Raw genomic sequence first — 18,062 nt, 5'->3', positions numbered from 1 at the left:
CTTTATAGAAACCTCTATGACACGCCCAAACATATCAACATCTCTCCCTTTCACAAATGAGCCACAGGGAAAGTATTCAGCTCAGGTGGATTCTCTGAACCACTGCTCGAAATCCCATATTCCTCTGGCAAGAACGAGATATCGGGTTGCTTTTAAAGGAGTTCCACTCCCTCCCCTCCACCCCACCGAGCCCACCCCCCCAACCCCCTTTGCGCGATCGGCATATTGTACCGGCTCGCGTTGTGGCAATAAAAACATTTTTTTAAAGAACTCACTCACCACGAGCTGAGCACTGATAAGCACTAACCTACAATGGATGAAAGAAAAACAATGACGAGTGCAATTTCATTCTGGATGACTGCAAATCATTGTATTGCCAGCCACGCGTGTCGGTTATGGCGAATATCAAACTATTTCCCTTCAACGTATTCAACTGCAGATAGCGCAGCACAAGAAATGTAAACGTACACCTGAATAAACGAGACAAGCAGATTATTACGACGAATTTGTATTTCACCATCTCTGAATCAAGCGTTGTAAAACAAAGTGACGGAGCCCATTGTGTTATTATTTTTTTAATCCCACTGGTAATCATGAACTCATGAATATGCATTCTCCAGACTATGGGCATCCAGCAGCAGTGCCATAAGCCACAACATAATTTATTTATCATGCTCAATTTATTTAACATGTCTTTTTAACGATGTGATAAAACAAGTCGCTTGTTCAACATAACCGTTCAATTAATTATTCAACGCAATTCGAATTATTCCACAAATGTGTTCGCCATTACCCACAATGCCTTGGAACATAACCAGAACTCCAGTGAATTTTTTTTTCTCGGAGTGCTCTCATGCGATTCACTTATCATTAACCTTTTCAATCACGTTTACTGCCAGCACTTGCAACACATTAATATCAATGTACACTAACTTTTAAGTACAAAAATTCCGCAACTTTCACAATGTTATTTTGGAAATTACTTGAAAGTCATTAAATGCGGTGTGAAACATTCTGTTTTTCCCATATATTTATTTTTAACTTCCCACAATTAAGAGACTGTGCATGCTACAATTTAATGTTAGTCATTCACTCTGCCAGTTTCAATCACCCAACGAATCTATACATAAAATTCACCAGTCTGGCCGTCATGCGCTGAATCTCGCAAACCGCTAAGTCACACAACAACAACAACAAAATCTCTACACGAGAACATTTTAGCTCAATTGTCGCCTTCCCAATCAACAATGCGCGCCCAAAACATTAACAAACCAACGTCCAATACAGACGTAAGGGAGCCGAAATCGTCCAGAAGGGTGACTGGTGTCGTATTGGTAGAGTTGAACTATTGGGAGGCTGTGCTTTCCCATTCAGAGGCAGTCCTCGACTTACGAACGGGTTACGTTCCCGAGACCCGTTCTGAAATGTGTTATGGCTCAACAAAGGGAAATAATTTTTCAACTCATGAATAAGAAGAAATAGTGTACATTTGCATGCAATACTCTACTAAATAAAATAACATAAAGTAACGTGAAAAGAAAACAAATATTTAATATTTTCACTTAACTCAAGTCCTGGTGCTGGCTTGCTTGTCAGGAGGTTCGGTTTGTAAGTACGACCGAACGTTCTCAGGTCGGACGGTAAAAATAATAACAACTTATGGCGGTCCGTTCGTAAGTGCAGATGTCTGTAAGTCGGACGTTAGTATCTTGGGGGCTGCCTGTACTTACGTTTAAACCCATTTCACAAGACGTCATCGTCTCTTATAACAAACCTATGGCTATGCTGCAGTGACGTCACTCTATGGGCCTGAATAATGACGTGATGACATCATCACACTTACTGCCAAATCCTTATGCAATGTACAAGCGGGCAAATGTGCAGACAATACTAGCTGCAAATAATTTGGTACAATGTGGTTTTGGAAATGTACAAAATCTGTAAAATGTAACGTACTATAAATAACTGCGTTGTACTTAAACACACGTGTGTTTGGCTTGTTGTCACAGTGCAAATCATATAATGCATTTACGTAAAACAAATATCTTCAAACTTAAGTCTTCAAGGCTGTCTCGTAAGATGCAGTTAGCCAGCACCTATTAAGGTAATCACACCACACAAGGCGAATATTTTTGACAGCATAATTTCTGACCAAATCTGTGTGTAAGCACAACACATTTAAGTAAGCACTCGTTTGTGGCCGAGTCAACCTAGGGGCAGGCCCAGGAAAGATTAAGATTCCACTTGTCACATATTCATGGTTGGGAATGTAACCAATTACCCAGGATTGTAATGAAGTGCACTAACTACTGCGCCACAGTTCTCCATAATACAAATGCCTGCCCACATATAACAAAGACAAAGATCCCCCATATAGCCTGGAACAGACTGTAGGGGCAAGTGCTGTTAGCGAGCACCTATGAAGGCCGGAACGGTACACGAGGGGGTGGGTGGCCAGCACCACGCCCGACCGCCTTTGTCTCCCTAGTGGCGATGTTTACACACCGCACCAGGTACTCATTTAAGGCTGAGTCGACCTAGGGGAGGCCCAGGACCGGTTCAGATAATCGTCACTGGTGTTAGCCGTGAGCGGGAATCGAACCCGGGTCGCCAGGTTCATAGCGCAGCGCGCTAACCGCTACACACACGCACGCACACACAATCATACGTTCATGCATACATTATAGAAATGATTACTTAATAACGTGGAAATTACTATAAATTATCAACTTAATAATGGCAGTGTTTGTGCGAAATAAACACTGTTGAAGAAAATGTATGAAAATGTTCCGGATTAAAATAATTATTTAATAAGTAAACATCTATGCTGAGACTGTGAATAATTAATCACGTTGTGTTCCGCATAGTACATTCACTGTCACACATAATTTGCTCAATAATTGAAAAATGCTTAAATTATTAATCACAAAACACACATACATTTAAATGATTCAAAATTGCAATAAATCCCACCCAATTTATCAACATCAGTTCACTTATTGCTACCCACATATTTAACCTTTACTATGCCGAGCATATTGCAGTAGTTTAAAACATCCCAATACAACATAACAAATATTTTTCAGCAAATGCATGTGGTCCCAGTTTGAGTCAGCCAGCACCACTGAGGTTATTATAGCCATCCACTTACATGATCATTTTCATCTCGCCTTAGACACATAACTGTACAAATACAAATCCTACATGAACACATTTGAATAAGGCACGCGAGTCTACATGGTTAGTGGTATACAAGCATGAGCCACCGTCATATTAATTTTCACTGCTTTTACAGCCCTTTGCCATGGTGGTGTGATGTTATATTCCCCGCCTGGTATGCAGGAAGTCGGGGGCGTTCAATCCCGACCCTGACGTCTGTATATTTGAAGTTTGCATTTTTGACCCCATGGTCGCTTGGATTTTTTCTCCGGGTCCTCCGGTTTTTCCCACCACATTTAGATTATTTATATTATTTGGCTGCTAGACATTTCCTAATGATAAGCCACTTCGTTGAGCTATCGTTTGTGGCCAGGTCGCTTGTGAAAAATAAGCTAATAGCTCACTGGGATTTTTGCACACAGCGTTGGTGTACGGTGATTTTTTTCTGCAATGTTTTGCTGTCTTTTCTTGGATTTCTGTTTGCACTTAGTCACATATTCACTTTAAGATGTTTTTTTTGTTAATGTTTTAGTTTTTTGTTTGTTGCGGTTGCACACGAATCAAGAGCCGAATGGCTCACATAGCTATACCTAATAAATTAACTTGAACCTGGAAAAATAAAAAAAAGAGTTTTCGTGATTTGCCTACCTTTCCTATACTTTGCACTCCTATCATGTTTTTGCGTTGTTTGTTGCTATAACTTTCTGACCCGCGCCGACATCTGTGAAAACGAGCTTCATAGCTCATCGGATTCCTCCAGCATATATCAATATTCTGATTCTGAACTGCTGGATGAAGGCCTGCCACATGGGGTTTGTTTGACCATACTTCATTATGCAGGTCACTGTGGATTGCCGCTGCTGGGTCATGTCACCGTCCCTCTAAGTCAGCGGCTCTTAACCTTCACCGCAGCCTTGCACCCCCCCCCCCCCCTATGGTTCTCAATTGTTAAAAAATGTAGAATGTTAATCAATACATAAGTTTCATGAACCAAAGTAGTTGTACTTGGGTGCCCGTGCTTCATTTGCGCTTTGAAGAATTACCTCTAAAATAATCTGGCTATGGCTCGCACCGCCAGAAAGGGCATCTCACACCCCCAGAGGGCGCGTGGCACCCCAGGTCAAGAACCACTGCTCAGAGTCAAAATGTGGGAGCCCTGTGACTCTGGCTACAACATCAAGACATGTCGCTTTGGTGTTTGCAGACCCATGGTCAGCCCATTGTGCCCATCGCATGATGGCGAGGAGTTTTAACAACAGAATGGGGGCAACACCTCTCTTGTGGCCAGGAACCAGAAATTGCTGAGAGGCGATCTGAGAGCACTGCCGTAGATCGATACCGTTTCAGTAATTACATGGAGCCTCAAGATCACAAGACCCGTTAATGTGCCTGATTCCGCCAGACCCCCCAGAAACAAAGCCGGCTTGAGGCTGGATTAGTGCATGGACACGTGACCACAATGCACAAAGGACAGGTGCAATAGGTGTGCTGTGTGCAGCAGGCAGCAGTACAGAGAAAAAACAACCTATTGTTCTTTAGCATTCTCCCACCCACCATGACAAACCTGTACTGCTGAAGTAATGATCAAATGTCTCTCTCAACCAGCCATGTGTGAGGAGACCCTTTCATCCAGCAGTGAAATGTTGAACGTGGAATGCGCGCGCGTGTGTGTGTGTGCTCAATGTGAGAACTTGCCTGGTTGTGAGAAGGAGCTAGCCTGCTCAGCTTTGCGGCTCTGTAAATGCGCACACAAAAAAACCACACAAGCACACAGTTTTACAGTTGTGGCGATCATCTGCGTGTGTGTGTGTCGTGTGCAACATATTACGAAGAGTGCGCTGCGTAACGTAGCACTATCGTGAAGTCCACGCTTTGCAGCCAAAGCTGCGACATTTTACGCCGCGTAACAATCCAGTCCAAAGTTGCGGCAGTAGCACTTGCTTACAATAGTGAAGGTTGCAACAAGCTTGGATCCCGGTAGGGGGTTCATTGAGAACGCTTCAACGTTGCCCGATAGACCGGCCAATGGCTGGGAATGTAAAATATCCCCGCATGTAAGCATACTTTCAATGTTGACGGTGCACTGTATGAGCTAATGTACAGTTTTCAATGCAACTTAACACAATACAGTGGCCCATCCACAAATTTACAAAAAAAGGGGGTTCTTTGCTTGTAGAAAGGTAAGAGTGAATTATCACCAACCCCCTAATTGCATTTCCCACAAAAGTGGAATTTTCAACATTTCAGCATTGGTTCATGGTGGGTAACAGATACGAGTTCTCTCTAAGACGTATGGTCACCAGGAGATTACATTATGGTTTCTTCCATGCAGCTCACTGGTTTGAGACGACCATTTAACTCGACCTGAACATCTGGTTTCTCAATCACGGATGGATAAAACGCCGCATTTTAACCCCGGGTCCCTCAACATCAGAGGCAGGCTCAAAGCTCCGACGTAGAAATTACAAGCAATACATTTTTTTTTTTACCCTATAATTTAAAAGGTAAGATTGACGAAAATGCAGGCGAGTAGGAAATTAATCTCTGGGCGCACCACATTTTATACAGGCACGACGAAGGCCCGACCCCCTAAGTGATTTACACCGCAGTTAGCCTCACGTGCCAAGCTTCATTACAGCAAACCATTACTCCTGCAAGCAGCAGCCCCTTCCGTTCAACCATCCGAGGCAAAACGGAGCCATACATTCTCTGCTGTTGCTTTTGTAGCTGGCAAATGGGGCGTAGGCCACAAATTGCCTGCAATACGGACAACATTATCCGAACAACAAGCACTGTTTAAGCGATTTGGCGCAAGGGGCGACATAGATGCTTGTTAAGCCGTAAAACCTAAAATAATCTGCCGTTGCCCTGCTCTAACGAACAAGACGACAGTGTTAGTGGTCCTGAGAGCAGTCATATAAATTCTATATTCTAACGGCAGGGGCCACTCTGTACTTAGAAGAATGACTACTATTGATTTCTTACAAAAGTGGTGCTTATTTTATTAAGCTCGAAGAAATGATTGGCAGCCTGTCGACCGAAACGGGAGTGGAAGCAAGCTGGATATTGACAACGGTGAATGCCTGCAATGTTAGTCTTTAAATAACTTCACATGATTAGCACAAAATAAAATTGTTCCCTTTACCAAGCAATGCACATTACACATTGCATCCATGTGTTTGTGTGAATTGTGGGCAATTTATCACACTTGCATACCAGGAGGGTGGGGGCGATGTTTAAGGAACTGCATTCAAATCCCATGTTTCAACCCTAAATTCGAATTGTCCATTTCTATTCCCACGTAAAAAGTGTGATTCTAACAGAGATAACTGGATGGGTTTCTGTTGCAATTCTATTGTGAATCCAGCTTAGCGAAAATTCCATGCGCTCGCTAACAGCACTTGCCTCAGCAGTCTGTTAAAGGTTCTTTGCCTTAGCGGTTAGATGTATACACACATGTACACTTGCGCAAGTGCGCTCGTGCACACACCTGCTTGCAGGCGCGGATATGTGTACACTGTTGCATGTGCATGTGTGAATGTTGGAGGCAGTATATATGTAGCAGCTAGCTCACTATGCTGCTAACAAGTTCGATTTCCACTTACGGCCAACGTCAGTGACCATTACCAGTCCCGGGCCTCCCCTCCAAGGTCGATCTAGCTTCAAATGAGTACCAGGTTCTGTGTGTAAACATCAGCATTGCGGATACAAAGGTGGCCAGGTGCGGTGCTGGCCACCCACACCCTCGTGTGCCGCGTCGGCCTTCATAGGTGCTGTTCGCGATCAGCCCTTGCCCCAACAGTCTGTGAAGGCTACATGAGGGGGGATCTTTGTCTGTTTTTTGGTCAAGTGTGGCTAATTTCTCTGAAGAAGTATCGAGACACAGCACCTGTCATGAAGAAGCATCTTCCTGCGGAAAGATTCACATCATCTTTTAACATCCACAATGGCAACGCAGCTTAACCTCCTATCATCGGCAATCCATTCTCGTTGACTCATCCACCCTTCTACCTGCCCATCGACTCCATCCAGCCATCTACTCCTACAAACGTACAATCGTCAGTCCATTTCGCCATCTCATCTCATTAAAAAATGTTTTACCAGGTAAGGCCCACCGAGCCATACAGCTCGTCTTCATAAAGGACCTGATCACATATTCCAAAGAACACAGGATGAGATGTTACTATCCTTTGTGCAAGCACATCCAAGAGTTCATGAACAGTGAGCCTGGTGAAATTTGGGGAGCGCATCGTCAGTAGTGACCCTTTGGTTCCTAGGGTGTTTCGGCCTTTCATACTATACACCCTCCCCAAAGGCGGCCAGCGACAGGGTGATCAATCCTACGCTTGCGTCCCATTCCCAATTAGTCATAGGAGTTGCCTTGTTGTTGGTAGCCAACATCCCATGGGACTATGCATGGCAGGGGCGTCCTACTCCCTGAGTCAAGCATTGTTGACTGCATACCTCCTGGCCCTCTCACTTTGGGGCCCAGCTGGGGTCTTTCCTCTTCATCCAGAGCCACTGACTGCTGCCTTCTGCCGCCTCCGATACAGCTTTGATTGCCGAACGCTGGCTCTGGCCCTTAATCCCCAGGTCTCTAAGCAGTCTGGTTGTAGATGTTGCCACAAAACCTCTGCAGCCCACCTCCACTGGTCGGACTTCTGTGTTCCAGCCATGATGCCGTGCTTCGGCAGCTAGATCGGCATAGCGCAGATGTTTTCGCTCATAAGCCTCATCTACTGAGTCCTCCCAGGGTACTGTGAGCTCAATGATGAAGACCTTCTTGAGCGAACGGGACCAGAGCACCACGTCAGGTCTTAGGGTGGTGGTTGCGATCTCCGGAGGAAACACAAGTTGCCGGCCAATGTCAGCTAGCATTTTCCAGTCGCGGGCCAAGCGCAGCTGGTCTCGCTCTATTGGTGTAGAGCCGCTCTTCGGTGGTTTAGCCCCTTCGCGGACAAAGGTCGTCCGTAAGGGGTGTGATGCTGCTGGGGGTGGTAGGGAGTTGGTGGCAGCTCGCTTGTCCTCCAGGGCGGACGCAAGGTTTTTAAGGACTTGGTTGTGACGCCAAGTGTAGCGTCCTTGGGTGAGGCTTGTTTTAAACCCTGTGAGAATGTGCCTGAGGTTGGCTGGCATGGAACAGAGGGCACAGTCCGGATCTTCACCATACCATTGGTGAAGATTAACTGGTGTTGGAAGGATGTCATATGTTGCTCTGATGGAGAAGCTCAACCGCCTCGCTTCCGTGGCCCACAGATCCTTCCAGCTGATCTTCCTCTTCTCCACACTGTCCCATCGAGTCCACTGTCCTTGTTTGGCAAGAGAGACTGCCTTGGCCCACCTTGCAGCCTCCTCCTGATGGCGTACTTCCTGCACAAATGATAGCTCAACAAAGGGGCTAATTACTCTAAACGCGTGATATTGATTTTAAATATGGAGGGAAAAGCCGGAGGACCCGGAGAAAAATCCACAAGACCACGGGGAGAGAACATGTATGTGCACGCAAACACACGAGTGTGTGTATGTATGTGTGTGGGGAGCGGTAGTGTAGCGGTTAGCGCGCTGCGCTATGAACCTGGTGACCCAGGTTCGATTCCCGCTCACGGCCAACACCAGTGACGATTATCTGAACCGGTCCTGGGCCTCCCCTAGGTCGACTCAGCCTGAAATGAGTACCTGGTGCGGTGTGTAAACATCGCCACTAGGGAGACAAAGGCGGTCGGGCGTGGTGCTGGCCACCCACCCCCTCGTGTACCGTTCCGGCCTTCATAGGTGCTCGCCAACAGCACTTGCTCCTACAGTCTGTTAAGGCTGTACGGGGGATCTTTGTGTGCGTGTGGTGGAGGCCGTACTGGTTGGCCAAGCCGTCGGTTTGCTTGCGCTTGGCAGGGCCGCCCGCGGAGGTGCCTGGCTGGGGAGGCGGCTCCGGCGTGTCCGGGCTGTAGAATCCGTCCAGGTCGAGGTGCACGAACTGCCCCCTTTCTGGCCTCCGCAGCTCCAGTGGCGCTGGGCTGCACGTCACATGGTCCAACCCAACCATCAATCAATCAACCAATCGCCTTATCTACTGCATGTATGCAGAACCGACACAGCATCACAGTGGTTCTTCTCTTCCTCTGCTCATGACCGACTAGATTTCGCTCTACAGGGTGGCAGGGGTGGCGCAGTGGTAACACAAGTGGCTCGCACAAAGAAGTGCCTGGGTTCGATTCATGACCTGGATGCCTTTCTGTGTGCACTGTGCATTCTAGATTTGAAGCTTTCGTGACTGCAAGGATTCACACTCTTAGGTTTTTTTTGGTGACTTTACCGAAAAAACCTAAGAGTATGGACTGTGCATATTCACCCCCTGTTCTGCATGGGGTTTGTCTGGGTTCTCCGGTTTCCTATCATAGCTAAAGAACAAACAAAACATCCCAGTCAATGTAAATGGTGCTGGCAAAAAGAAAATCCCAATGTTGAAAAATTACCTGTAAATTACTCAATTAGGATTACACACAGCAACATTGCCCCCTACCTGTTACCCTTAATGGTCATGTACTAATATTGAACATTTACATTTTGGACTAGCTCATCTTCCTTCATCATCCACCAATCTACTCATATATTCGTGCATGCATCATTCCACCCGTCTTCCAACCTATGCATGTGGTGCCATTCATTCAAACGTCACACAATAGCCCATCAGTCCCGTGAACAATTTTGTACCATATTTGAGCGTGAGCTCTGATATTGAAGTCTTCTTTTCCTCTCTGACATGTACTAGCCTGCTCTTCACCAAACAAAAATCACCACGTTGGCTTCTTAAAATAATCCTTCCTCTATCACAAGCCCAAAGGCACATACAAGAGCCTCACTCCCTGTACATCATCTTGGTACGCGGTCACATTAAGACGCTTAAGAAATCGAATTTCCTCTGCATTGTTCCAAAACCTAATTGAACGCAGCACCCCTATATAGACTCAAAAAAGCTCTTCAAGCCCATTAGAGTGAAGAACATCGTCAATGTCCAAGTGGTTCCCCGCTGCTCTCACGAGGCTTGGACCGTGTTCACCTCCGATGGTGGCCCCTAAAAGCCAGCAGCGGCGATACCGACATTCGTGAAGGGGCAAGAGCAGAGGTCGCAAACGGGTTTTGATTCCTTACCCGTACCCGGCCGCACCAGGGTCGCAAACAGATACCCGTACCCTTCCCGATACCCGGCTACCCGTACCCAGCCGGGTATCAGGTAGGGTACGGGTACCCGATTGCGACCTCTGGGATGAAGCCATGTTGCAGACGTGGGTGGGTTGATTCTAGGAACTTGAATTGTGAGAAGAGACAAGACGTTGGGAAATGAGTGACAAACGGTTACTCACCGGTGACTCACGGTCTACCCGTACCTGTACCCGGCCGCACCAGGGTCGCAAACGGTACCCGTACCCGGCCGGGTACGGGTAGCCGGGTATCGGGTAGGGTACGGGTATCGGGTACCCGATTGCGACCTCTGGGCAAGAGCCAGTCTCTCCCTAAGACAACCCCGGTTGGCTTCTCTCAGGCAGGGCATTTGTTTAATCCACCGTGAGAAGGATGGGGCCCCCCCGAGTCGAACCCAGACTCGGATCTGAACTCGTGACATTGCAGAGGGATGCGGCCGCTTACAGCGAGCCCCACTAAGGCGGTGGGGTCTGAATTCAGCAAACACATTTGCGTGACCATCGTTGCGAGAAGCAATTAGCACGGATGACGAAATTAAAATTGCTTCCAGTGAAAGATTGTTGCACAAAGAACACCACATGTGCAAAACATGAGTGTGTGTTTAATATCCAGTGGGTGTCTGGGATTTGAACTCCGAAACTGGGTCAACGCTTTGAGGAAGGAAATAACAAGTTACCAAGCCACCAAAAGGCTACAACTTTTTGCAAATAGCTGAACTGAATTCAGGAAGCCATTCTCAACACGCACCAAAGTGTGTTGTGAAAGCTGTTTGTTTCCAAGTCTACATTCATGGCTATTTGTGATAAATTATCTTCAATTACAGATATAAATTATCATTACCCTGGGGCAAGTGCTAACAGGGTACCAAATCATGTACAAGGCCTCTCCATATATGGGGCTCCCAGAGGCATATGGCAGCAGCAAACTGTACTCCGACTGACGAGTCGAAATGATAAAAAACGGACTACAGTTGTGCATTTTTGTTACAACGCTTCCTGTTGGGATGGCCACATTTTCTCAACTCTGAATTGGTCTCGGCGACATTCATTCAGTTCTTTTAAGCTGGTGGTCAGGGCCGAGAGCTCTTATACATTCAATGCACACATCTGTGCGCTGCTAAATTATAAGCTGTCCGACCCCCCCTCAAAAGTGTTTAATCTCTTGTCATAAATACCAAATGTATGGTGCCATCTGCTCTCGTTGATCAAACTGCACGAGTGCTATTTTGAGCCTGTTCCACTTTGCATTAAATATCCCGTCAGGTTATTTCAAGAGCTACCACAAGGTGGCTCCACAAACTCACTTTAGGTCACTAGCCTGGGACAGATTGCACATATGGAACAACCAACTGCACGTTAACCAATGCCAGGGGTTGAGACTTCAAATAATCAGCGCAGCACAGAACACACATCATGGTCAGGAGCCGACTCACCCCATAAACTCATCATATCCCCGTGGCCAGTAAAGTAAGTGGTTCTATGTAAGTAGTAAATGGTGTGTGTTATTGTATCCTGTTTAATCGGATGAAATAAATCCACTGAGACACGTAAAACATTGCTTCTATTCCAAGGGTGGCTTGGGTTACAGCAACAACAATATAAGATTCCCGCTCACGGCCACCAGCACCAGTGACGATTATCTGAACCGGTCCTGGGCCTCCCCTAGGTCGACTCGAGTTGGTTCAGGTGTGTAAACATCGCCACTGGGAAGACAACGGCCGTCAAGCGTGGTGCTGACCACCCAACCCCCTTATGTGCCGTGCCGACCTTCATAGGTGCTACCTAACGCCAGTTGCGCGAAAAATCTTTGTCCTTGTACCTGGTCCATTACTCACCTTTCCTGTATGAGCCGGGTGATGGCTTCATTAGCTCGGCATGGTGAACTGAGGGCCTTCTGCAGGAAATCCACCTTCTTCTTAAGGCTCTACAAGGGAGGACACATACACCGGTGGGCGAGCATAAACAGATCGAATTGTCCGACAACATCAAGAGCGGAGACCACACTGAGGGGTGCAGGGAAAACAAGATAAGTTGTGCTGGGTAATTATTAGAAAAGATTAATCGATCATCAGGCACGATAACTGCATTCATTAACCGACATTTATTCTTGTGCTCGTGATGCACGCATCGAATCATGCATTTATGAATCAATTATTTCGATGTGTGTGTTGTACGTGACTGCTTTGCAATGAAGCCTGCAGCCTCAAAAATTCCAGAAGCATTGCGATGGCAAAAAAAAATTCCATTCTTGAATTGAATCGTGACCCCAAATTGTCACAATCCTTCGAATTGTGTGAAGGGCAATTAATTTCATTCCACGTCATTATGTGACACCCATAATGGCCATTATTATTTTATTCAATAAGGCACCATTTTTCCCCCAAATAACATGAACCGAGGGCGAAAGAGAAAAGCTCATCAATGCATCGCCGATAAAGCCAGTTGCGATAGATGTGCCGTTTTCACAATGGAGAACTGGGTGAATTTCATGTTTTGTTGGGGGCAATTCACAAACGGTGCTGTGTGGTTCGAGCACTGTTGGGAGGGTGTCGTCTGCCCGTCATCCTTCAAGGATTGACAATTAAAAATTTTAAATGTTAAACCGCTTCGTGGCAAGTCAAGAGCCGATGTCCTCTGGAGAGACTGGTCCCCACAGTGAACACCAGGAAATTCCCACCGCTGGCTCGGAAGCAAACGGTGGAGATGACCACTTCCCTATAGCTCATTTGAGAAAGGAGACAAGTAACATGTGTTTAACTTTACACGGCAGTTGTCCGGTGTGTGTGTGTGTGTGTATATAGACTAGGGGTTGTTCGGGGGCGCCTGCAGTGCCCCTCACAACCATTGACGGCCTTCGGCCAGGAAAGTCACAAAATAAATGGCACACGAACGACGCATTCACGCAAGCACCCGATGCTCCGTTTTGAAGTTTTAAAATGACACATCTTTGAACTGTATTACGTTTTGAATTAGATAATTTTACTTCTTCACTAAAAGCTTATATCATTTTACATCTGGAAGACTTAATTGAAAAGGACATTTCGTGTGAATTTTCTCTCGTCGTTAAGTAAGTGGCCTTGCTGGGGGTTAGGTTCGGTGCGGACTTTCACCCGTTTGGGATTGCGGGATCGAGATAAGGCGACACAGAGCTGCTGGCTGTACGAGAAGACCGCCGTCAAGAGATCGATTCCCACGTAATCGAGCGTCTGTCCCTGCGCCTCCGTCGTTCATGCAGGGGGCGCGCAGGTTTGCAGCGCCCCCTGCATGAAAACGACGAAAAGTGCAGCGTTCATCACAGATAAAGTTGTGCGCTTATATAAGAGTATTATTTGAATATGGCATTTCTAGCACTAGCCCAGGAAGGCATATGCTTGTTTGAGGACTGAGCCACTTTGAAGGCAAAACTTTTCTGTGCAACGTCATGACCAATGCGAAAGGTTACTCCGTTGGCTTGCGTGTCGTCGTCGACAGCGCGTCACCAGTAATGCACAGAGAGATGTGACTGACACGTTGAACGAGTGCGTGTTATGTGGAGTCGCGCACAGCGCCGGCAACACCAACGCAGCAGCCGGGTTTTGTGTTGCCACCGGGCGGCATAGCGGGAGCAGGGCGAGCGCAACAGGGCGCACAGAGAAGGAGAACAAGCGTGCAGATCAGCGTACAAGTTGAGCACCGTGTGTGGTGCACAGCCACCAAATATAAATCACGCAGGGGTTGGTGCGGCATCCAGAGCACACATTTCCCCGTTTAACAGCATGCGGGCGCACCGCTCGCACGCAGTGTGCACTACAAAACACAGATAGGAAGAATTTAGAAACTAGGAATTACATCAGACACGAGGAAAACTGAAAGGACAAATCAAGACTAAGTATGTCAGCTCAAAATGAGAATAATCATTGACAAATATTCATAAATGAACCGAAAAGACACGTTGCCGCATTTGGTATAAGTGCAATCCTTAGAGCAAAAAAGATATCATCAATGCCCCGTGGGTTTGCTTTGTAGGCTTTACAGAACATGTCCATCTTGAGTCTACTGCGGAACTGGCTCAGTTTGTGACAAATTTCAGACAGTGGCCAGCAACGAGTTCCACATATATTGGCCAACGCCACACAAACGGTGAGGGAGTGGCTGAGCACATGAGTGAGTGCATCACTGAGTGGATTCGTGAGTTTGCGAGTAAGGGATTGGGTGAATATGTTAAGCGAGCAGATTAAATGGGTGCGTCCATTTTTCTCCAGGTCCTCCGGTTTTTCCCTTCACATTTAGAAACATGCCTTCAAGAACATTTAGCTGCCATTAATTTCCACATGACAAGATACTTAGATGCGCTATCATTTGTGGCCAGGTCACATTTCAAAAAAAGAGCTATGTAGCTCAGTGGGTCTTGCATGCGTTAAGACGTGTGCGCTCTGTCACAAGTCGTAACGCGTGCTTTGCCATGTTCCCTTGACGACTTACTCATGCCTGCTTGGTCCCCGATAATGAGTTAGTGCCGGGTGGCCGGTGACATGTTTTGACAGGAAATCTTTCACGCCGTGATTGATAGGGTTACGCACGGGGGCACAGACGATCTTTCCTACCCACGCAGGTAAGCGGAAGAATTGTGATGGATCGCGGTGGTGACAGGTGGCTTGATTAATTGAGGCCTCACAAAGAGCCACCACACAGGAAGGTGAGCAAATCTATGCCGAGTAAATGCAACGTGACAAAGGTTGCATTTTGCATGCACTCACACTCTACATCTCAATGGATCGGAAGGTAGTTACCGAAATGGACTCGCAATCGAAAGGTTCGGAGGTCAAATCACCATCAGGGATTAGCTGGGACTTTTGCGTGCACTTATAAAACACATTCCTGCAGAGGGAGCTGGTAGGAACGTTGGGTTGCTCGGTCAATGGCCAGGGTCAACGGCGGCGTGGTGTATTCCGCAAATATGCCCGACTGTGAGGGCGGGCACAAGCCGGCGTGAGTAGGTTAAACGCTGAGTTTTATAAGGGCACCACGGGGTGACCAGCCCCTCCCCACCCAGCCCCACCCCTCCCAACCCAGCCTCTCCCCAACCTCCCCTCCCCACCCAGCCCCACCCTCCCCACCCAGCCCCTCCCTGCACGACGGACACAATAATCTCCTGTTGGCTGGTGTAACCAGGAGGTTCCTACCAATATTAATGCAGACTTGATTCCTTCAAGAAGGTATCCCATTTGGTGTTTGAACATCTTAACACGTCCTGTTTTATTGCCAGAAAGGGTAAAACCTATCCCTATTTTTCACGAACAAACGAATGCTCACACGGTACGCAATTCCAAAAAAATCGTCAAGGAAAGCACTCCGCGTGTAAACAATGTGGAGCACGATGGTGGACTGAGAATCAGAATATTAAATTATACTGCTCGAGGAATCCGATGGGCCACAAAGCTCTTTATCACAAATGTCCAAGTAGGGGGGGGGGCAGGTCAGAACGTTGCAACAACAAACAGTACCAAAAACACAACAGGAGTGCAAAGGCATAGGAAAGGTAATCAAATCGCTTTCTTGTCGAGTAGCACCCTGCGGACAGGGCCCTGAATATAGAAAAACACAACTCCAGGAACGTCAAATATCACTCCAATAACTGTGGCAAATAAGCAAAAAACTGCGATGGTAAAACCCGCGAATAGGAAGGATTTGCTGGACTCGGTGATTGCCTATGGAGAAATTGGCCTCCTACCATGGGCAAGTGGGGTTCAGTGTCACTACGCGATTAGCACCGCTGCAGAACGCTACAACAAACAACAATACAGAGTGCAAAGTGTAGGAAAGGTAAGTGGGTCACTTTCTCGATGGTTAGCAGCGTGCTACGGCCCCGAATATTGAAAAGAGAACCCTCCAGGCGTTTCAAATAGCACTCGGATAATTTCGTCGCGAATATGCAAAAAAACCACGATTATAAAACCCGCAAATGTGAAGGGTTCTCTGTACTCGGCGATTTCCTACAGAGGGACTGGCCTCCTACAATGGAAAAGTGGTTCAGCGTCACTCCAAGATTAGCACCGGCCTATTCTAGTTTTAGCACGGAAGCAATTTTACGTGAAAGGATTCTTATATTACACAGCTATGCCAGGGAGTACCAGATTTTCCTTGTCTGCTTGTTGGATGTCTTCCTTGGTGACCTTCAGGTGCTCCTCTGTCTGTTCTAACTTGCTGGATGTTCTCTGCAGCTGGATAACAAGACATGCGAGAACAACACAATATCAAACAATACAAAATGACCGCATTAAATGCATTTTTTTATTTCTATGCAGTGTTATGGGGAAACCCACAATACCACCCACACAAGTTCACGATGGGCGAGTGCTTTTTCGAGTCTGACGATCGTCATGATTCCTAGCCTGGAATCGCAATTAATATCCTTGGAATCAAATAAAATTCATTATCATAAAATAGTTTTTTTTTTCATTAAAGGCTCTCAAATGAACACTCATTTATTGACATTGGTGGAGCGATGTAGGAATTTTACCTTGCCAGATAGAAAGCTTCAACGTGTGTGCGCTGCTACTGCTATTGTTAATCCGGCTGTTATGGATTAACTTACGCAGCTCGCGAAGGATGCTAGGTTTAGTGATGTGTCGCTATTGTAAACTTTTAATCACAGTTGTTGGGAAAACTGTTACGTTGTTGTAGTAGGTTTTTACCCTTTCAACTGGTACAAAAACTGACACCTTTATACAAGGCATCTACTACTATATTTTGCCACTGGTAAAGGAGATGTCTCAGTGTAAATGCTTACCCCGAGCTCTCAATATTCTGATAATGCGCTGTCGTTGAGTTGTGCGCCTTTTGGCATCATCTGGTCCAACACCATGTGAGACTGGGCTCTAAAAAAAGCTGTCTCGGGTGTGGACCAATCAACTTCAAGGACAGTGCACATCATTATCAGAGTTGTTTCTTTTTGTTTGAATTTTGACTGCTTGTGTTGTGGTTATTGCAAACATGATGCCTTGTATAAAGGTGTCAGTTTTTGTACCAGTTAAAAGGGTTAAAACCTACTACTATATTTTGCCACTGGTAAAGGAGATGTCTCATAGTGTTACGTTGTTTATATAGCATTGTTTTAGTAAGTTTTAGAGGGGCTTGGTTTAGCCAGATTTTTTTTATTTAGTATAGATATATACTTTTTTTTTAAATATCTGTATTGTATTATCATTGTTATTGGGATCAAACATCGAAATTGATTTTTTTGCACTTTCTGTACGCAGCATGGACGGGTTGTGCTTTTTCTCTAGGATTTTATTGTTTACGTACATGATGTTCAGATTTGTGTACAATGAATTTTAGGTGTATCTTGTAATTTTATTGTTTGTTGCGGTTGAACCCAAATCAAGAGCGGAATGGCTCACAGGGCAAATCCTAATAAATTAAACTGAAAACTGAAACACGGGGTGCATGTTGGACGTTGTCTAACCGTGCGTTATCAGCAAGCTGGCGACCAGGATGATGTAAATGCAGATTGTGCGGTGCTTTTAAGTGACAGCGAGGTGTTGTGGCATCCAACACAATTGGCCATCAGGTCCTGTTCACACTTAAGAGCAGCAGCCAGCTTCTTACCAGATTTTGGAATGAAAGACGCTCCCTTTGGATTCGATCCTTTTCTTCTACCACCAATTTGAGATTATCTTTCAGTTTGTCGTACTCCCTAAGGAAAAGCATTTAGCAAATTAATTAAAA

The 18,062-nt window shown here is 46.1% G+C and overlaps 1 protein-coding gene across 1 annotated transcript in view; it reads right to left on the bottom strand.

The window, feature by feature from the left end:
• The window catches only part of LOC133355584 (E3 ubiquitin-protein ligase TRAIP-like), a 51,557-nt gene that overhangs the window by 8,426 nt on the left and 25,069 nt on the right, over positions 1-18,062 (bottom strand). The window contains exons 9-13 of the mRNA XM_061572929.1: positions 17,943-18,030; positions 16,466-16,555; positions 12,191-12,279; positions 9,012-9,170; positions 4,855-4,894 (exon numbers count right to left, since the gene is read on the bottom strand). Of these exons, the coding sequence (XP_061428913.1) occupies positions 4,855-4,894; positions 9,012-9,170; positions 12,191-12,279; positions 16,466-16,555; positions 17,943-18,030 (466 nt within the window). The remainder of the gene's footprint in view (positions 1-4,854; positions 4,895-9,011; positions 9,171-12,190; positions 12,280-16,465; positions 16,556-17,942; positions 18,031-18,062) is intronic.

Source organism: Lethenteron reissneri, chromosome 51, assembly GCF_015708825.2.
Source record: "Lethenteron reissneri isolate LAM-NWPU_2019-01 chromosome 51, ASM1570882v1, whole genome shotgun sequence".
Lineage (NCBI taxonomy): Eukaryota > Metazoa > Chordata > Hyperoartia > Petromyzontiformes > Petromyzontidae > Lethenteron > Lethenteron reissneri.
This window is presented reverse-complemented; position numbering and strand designations above follow the sequence as displayed.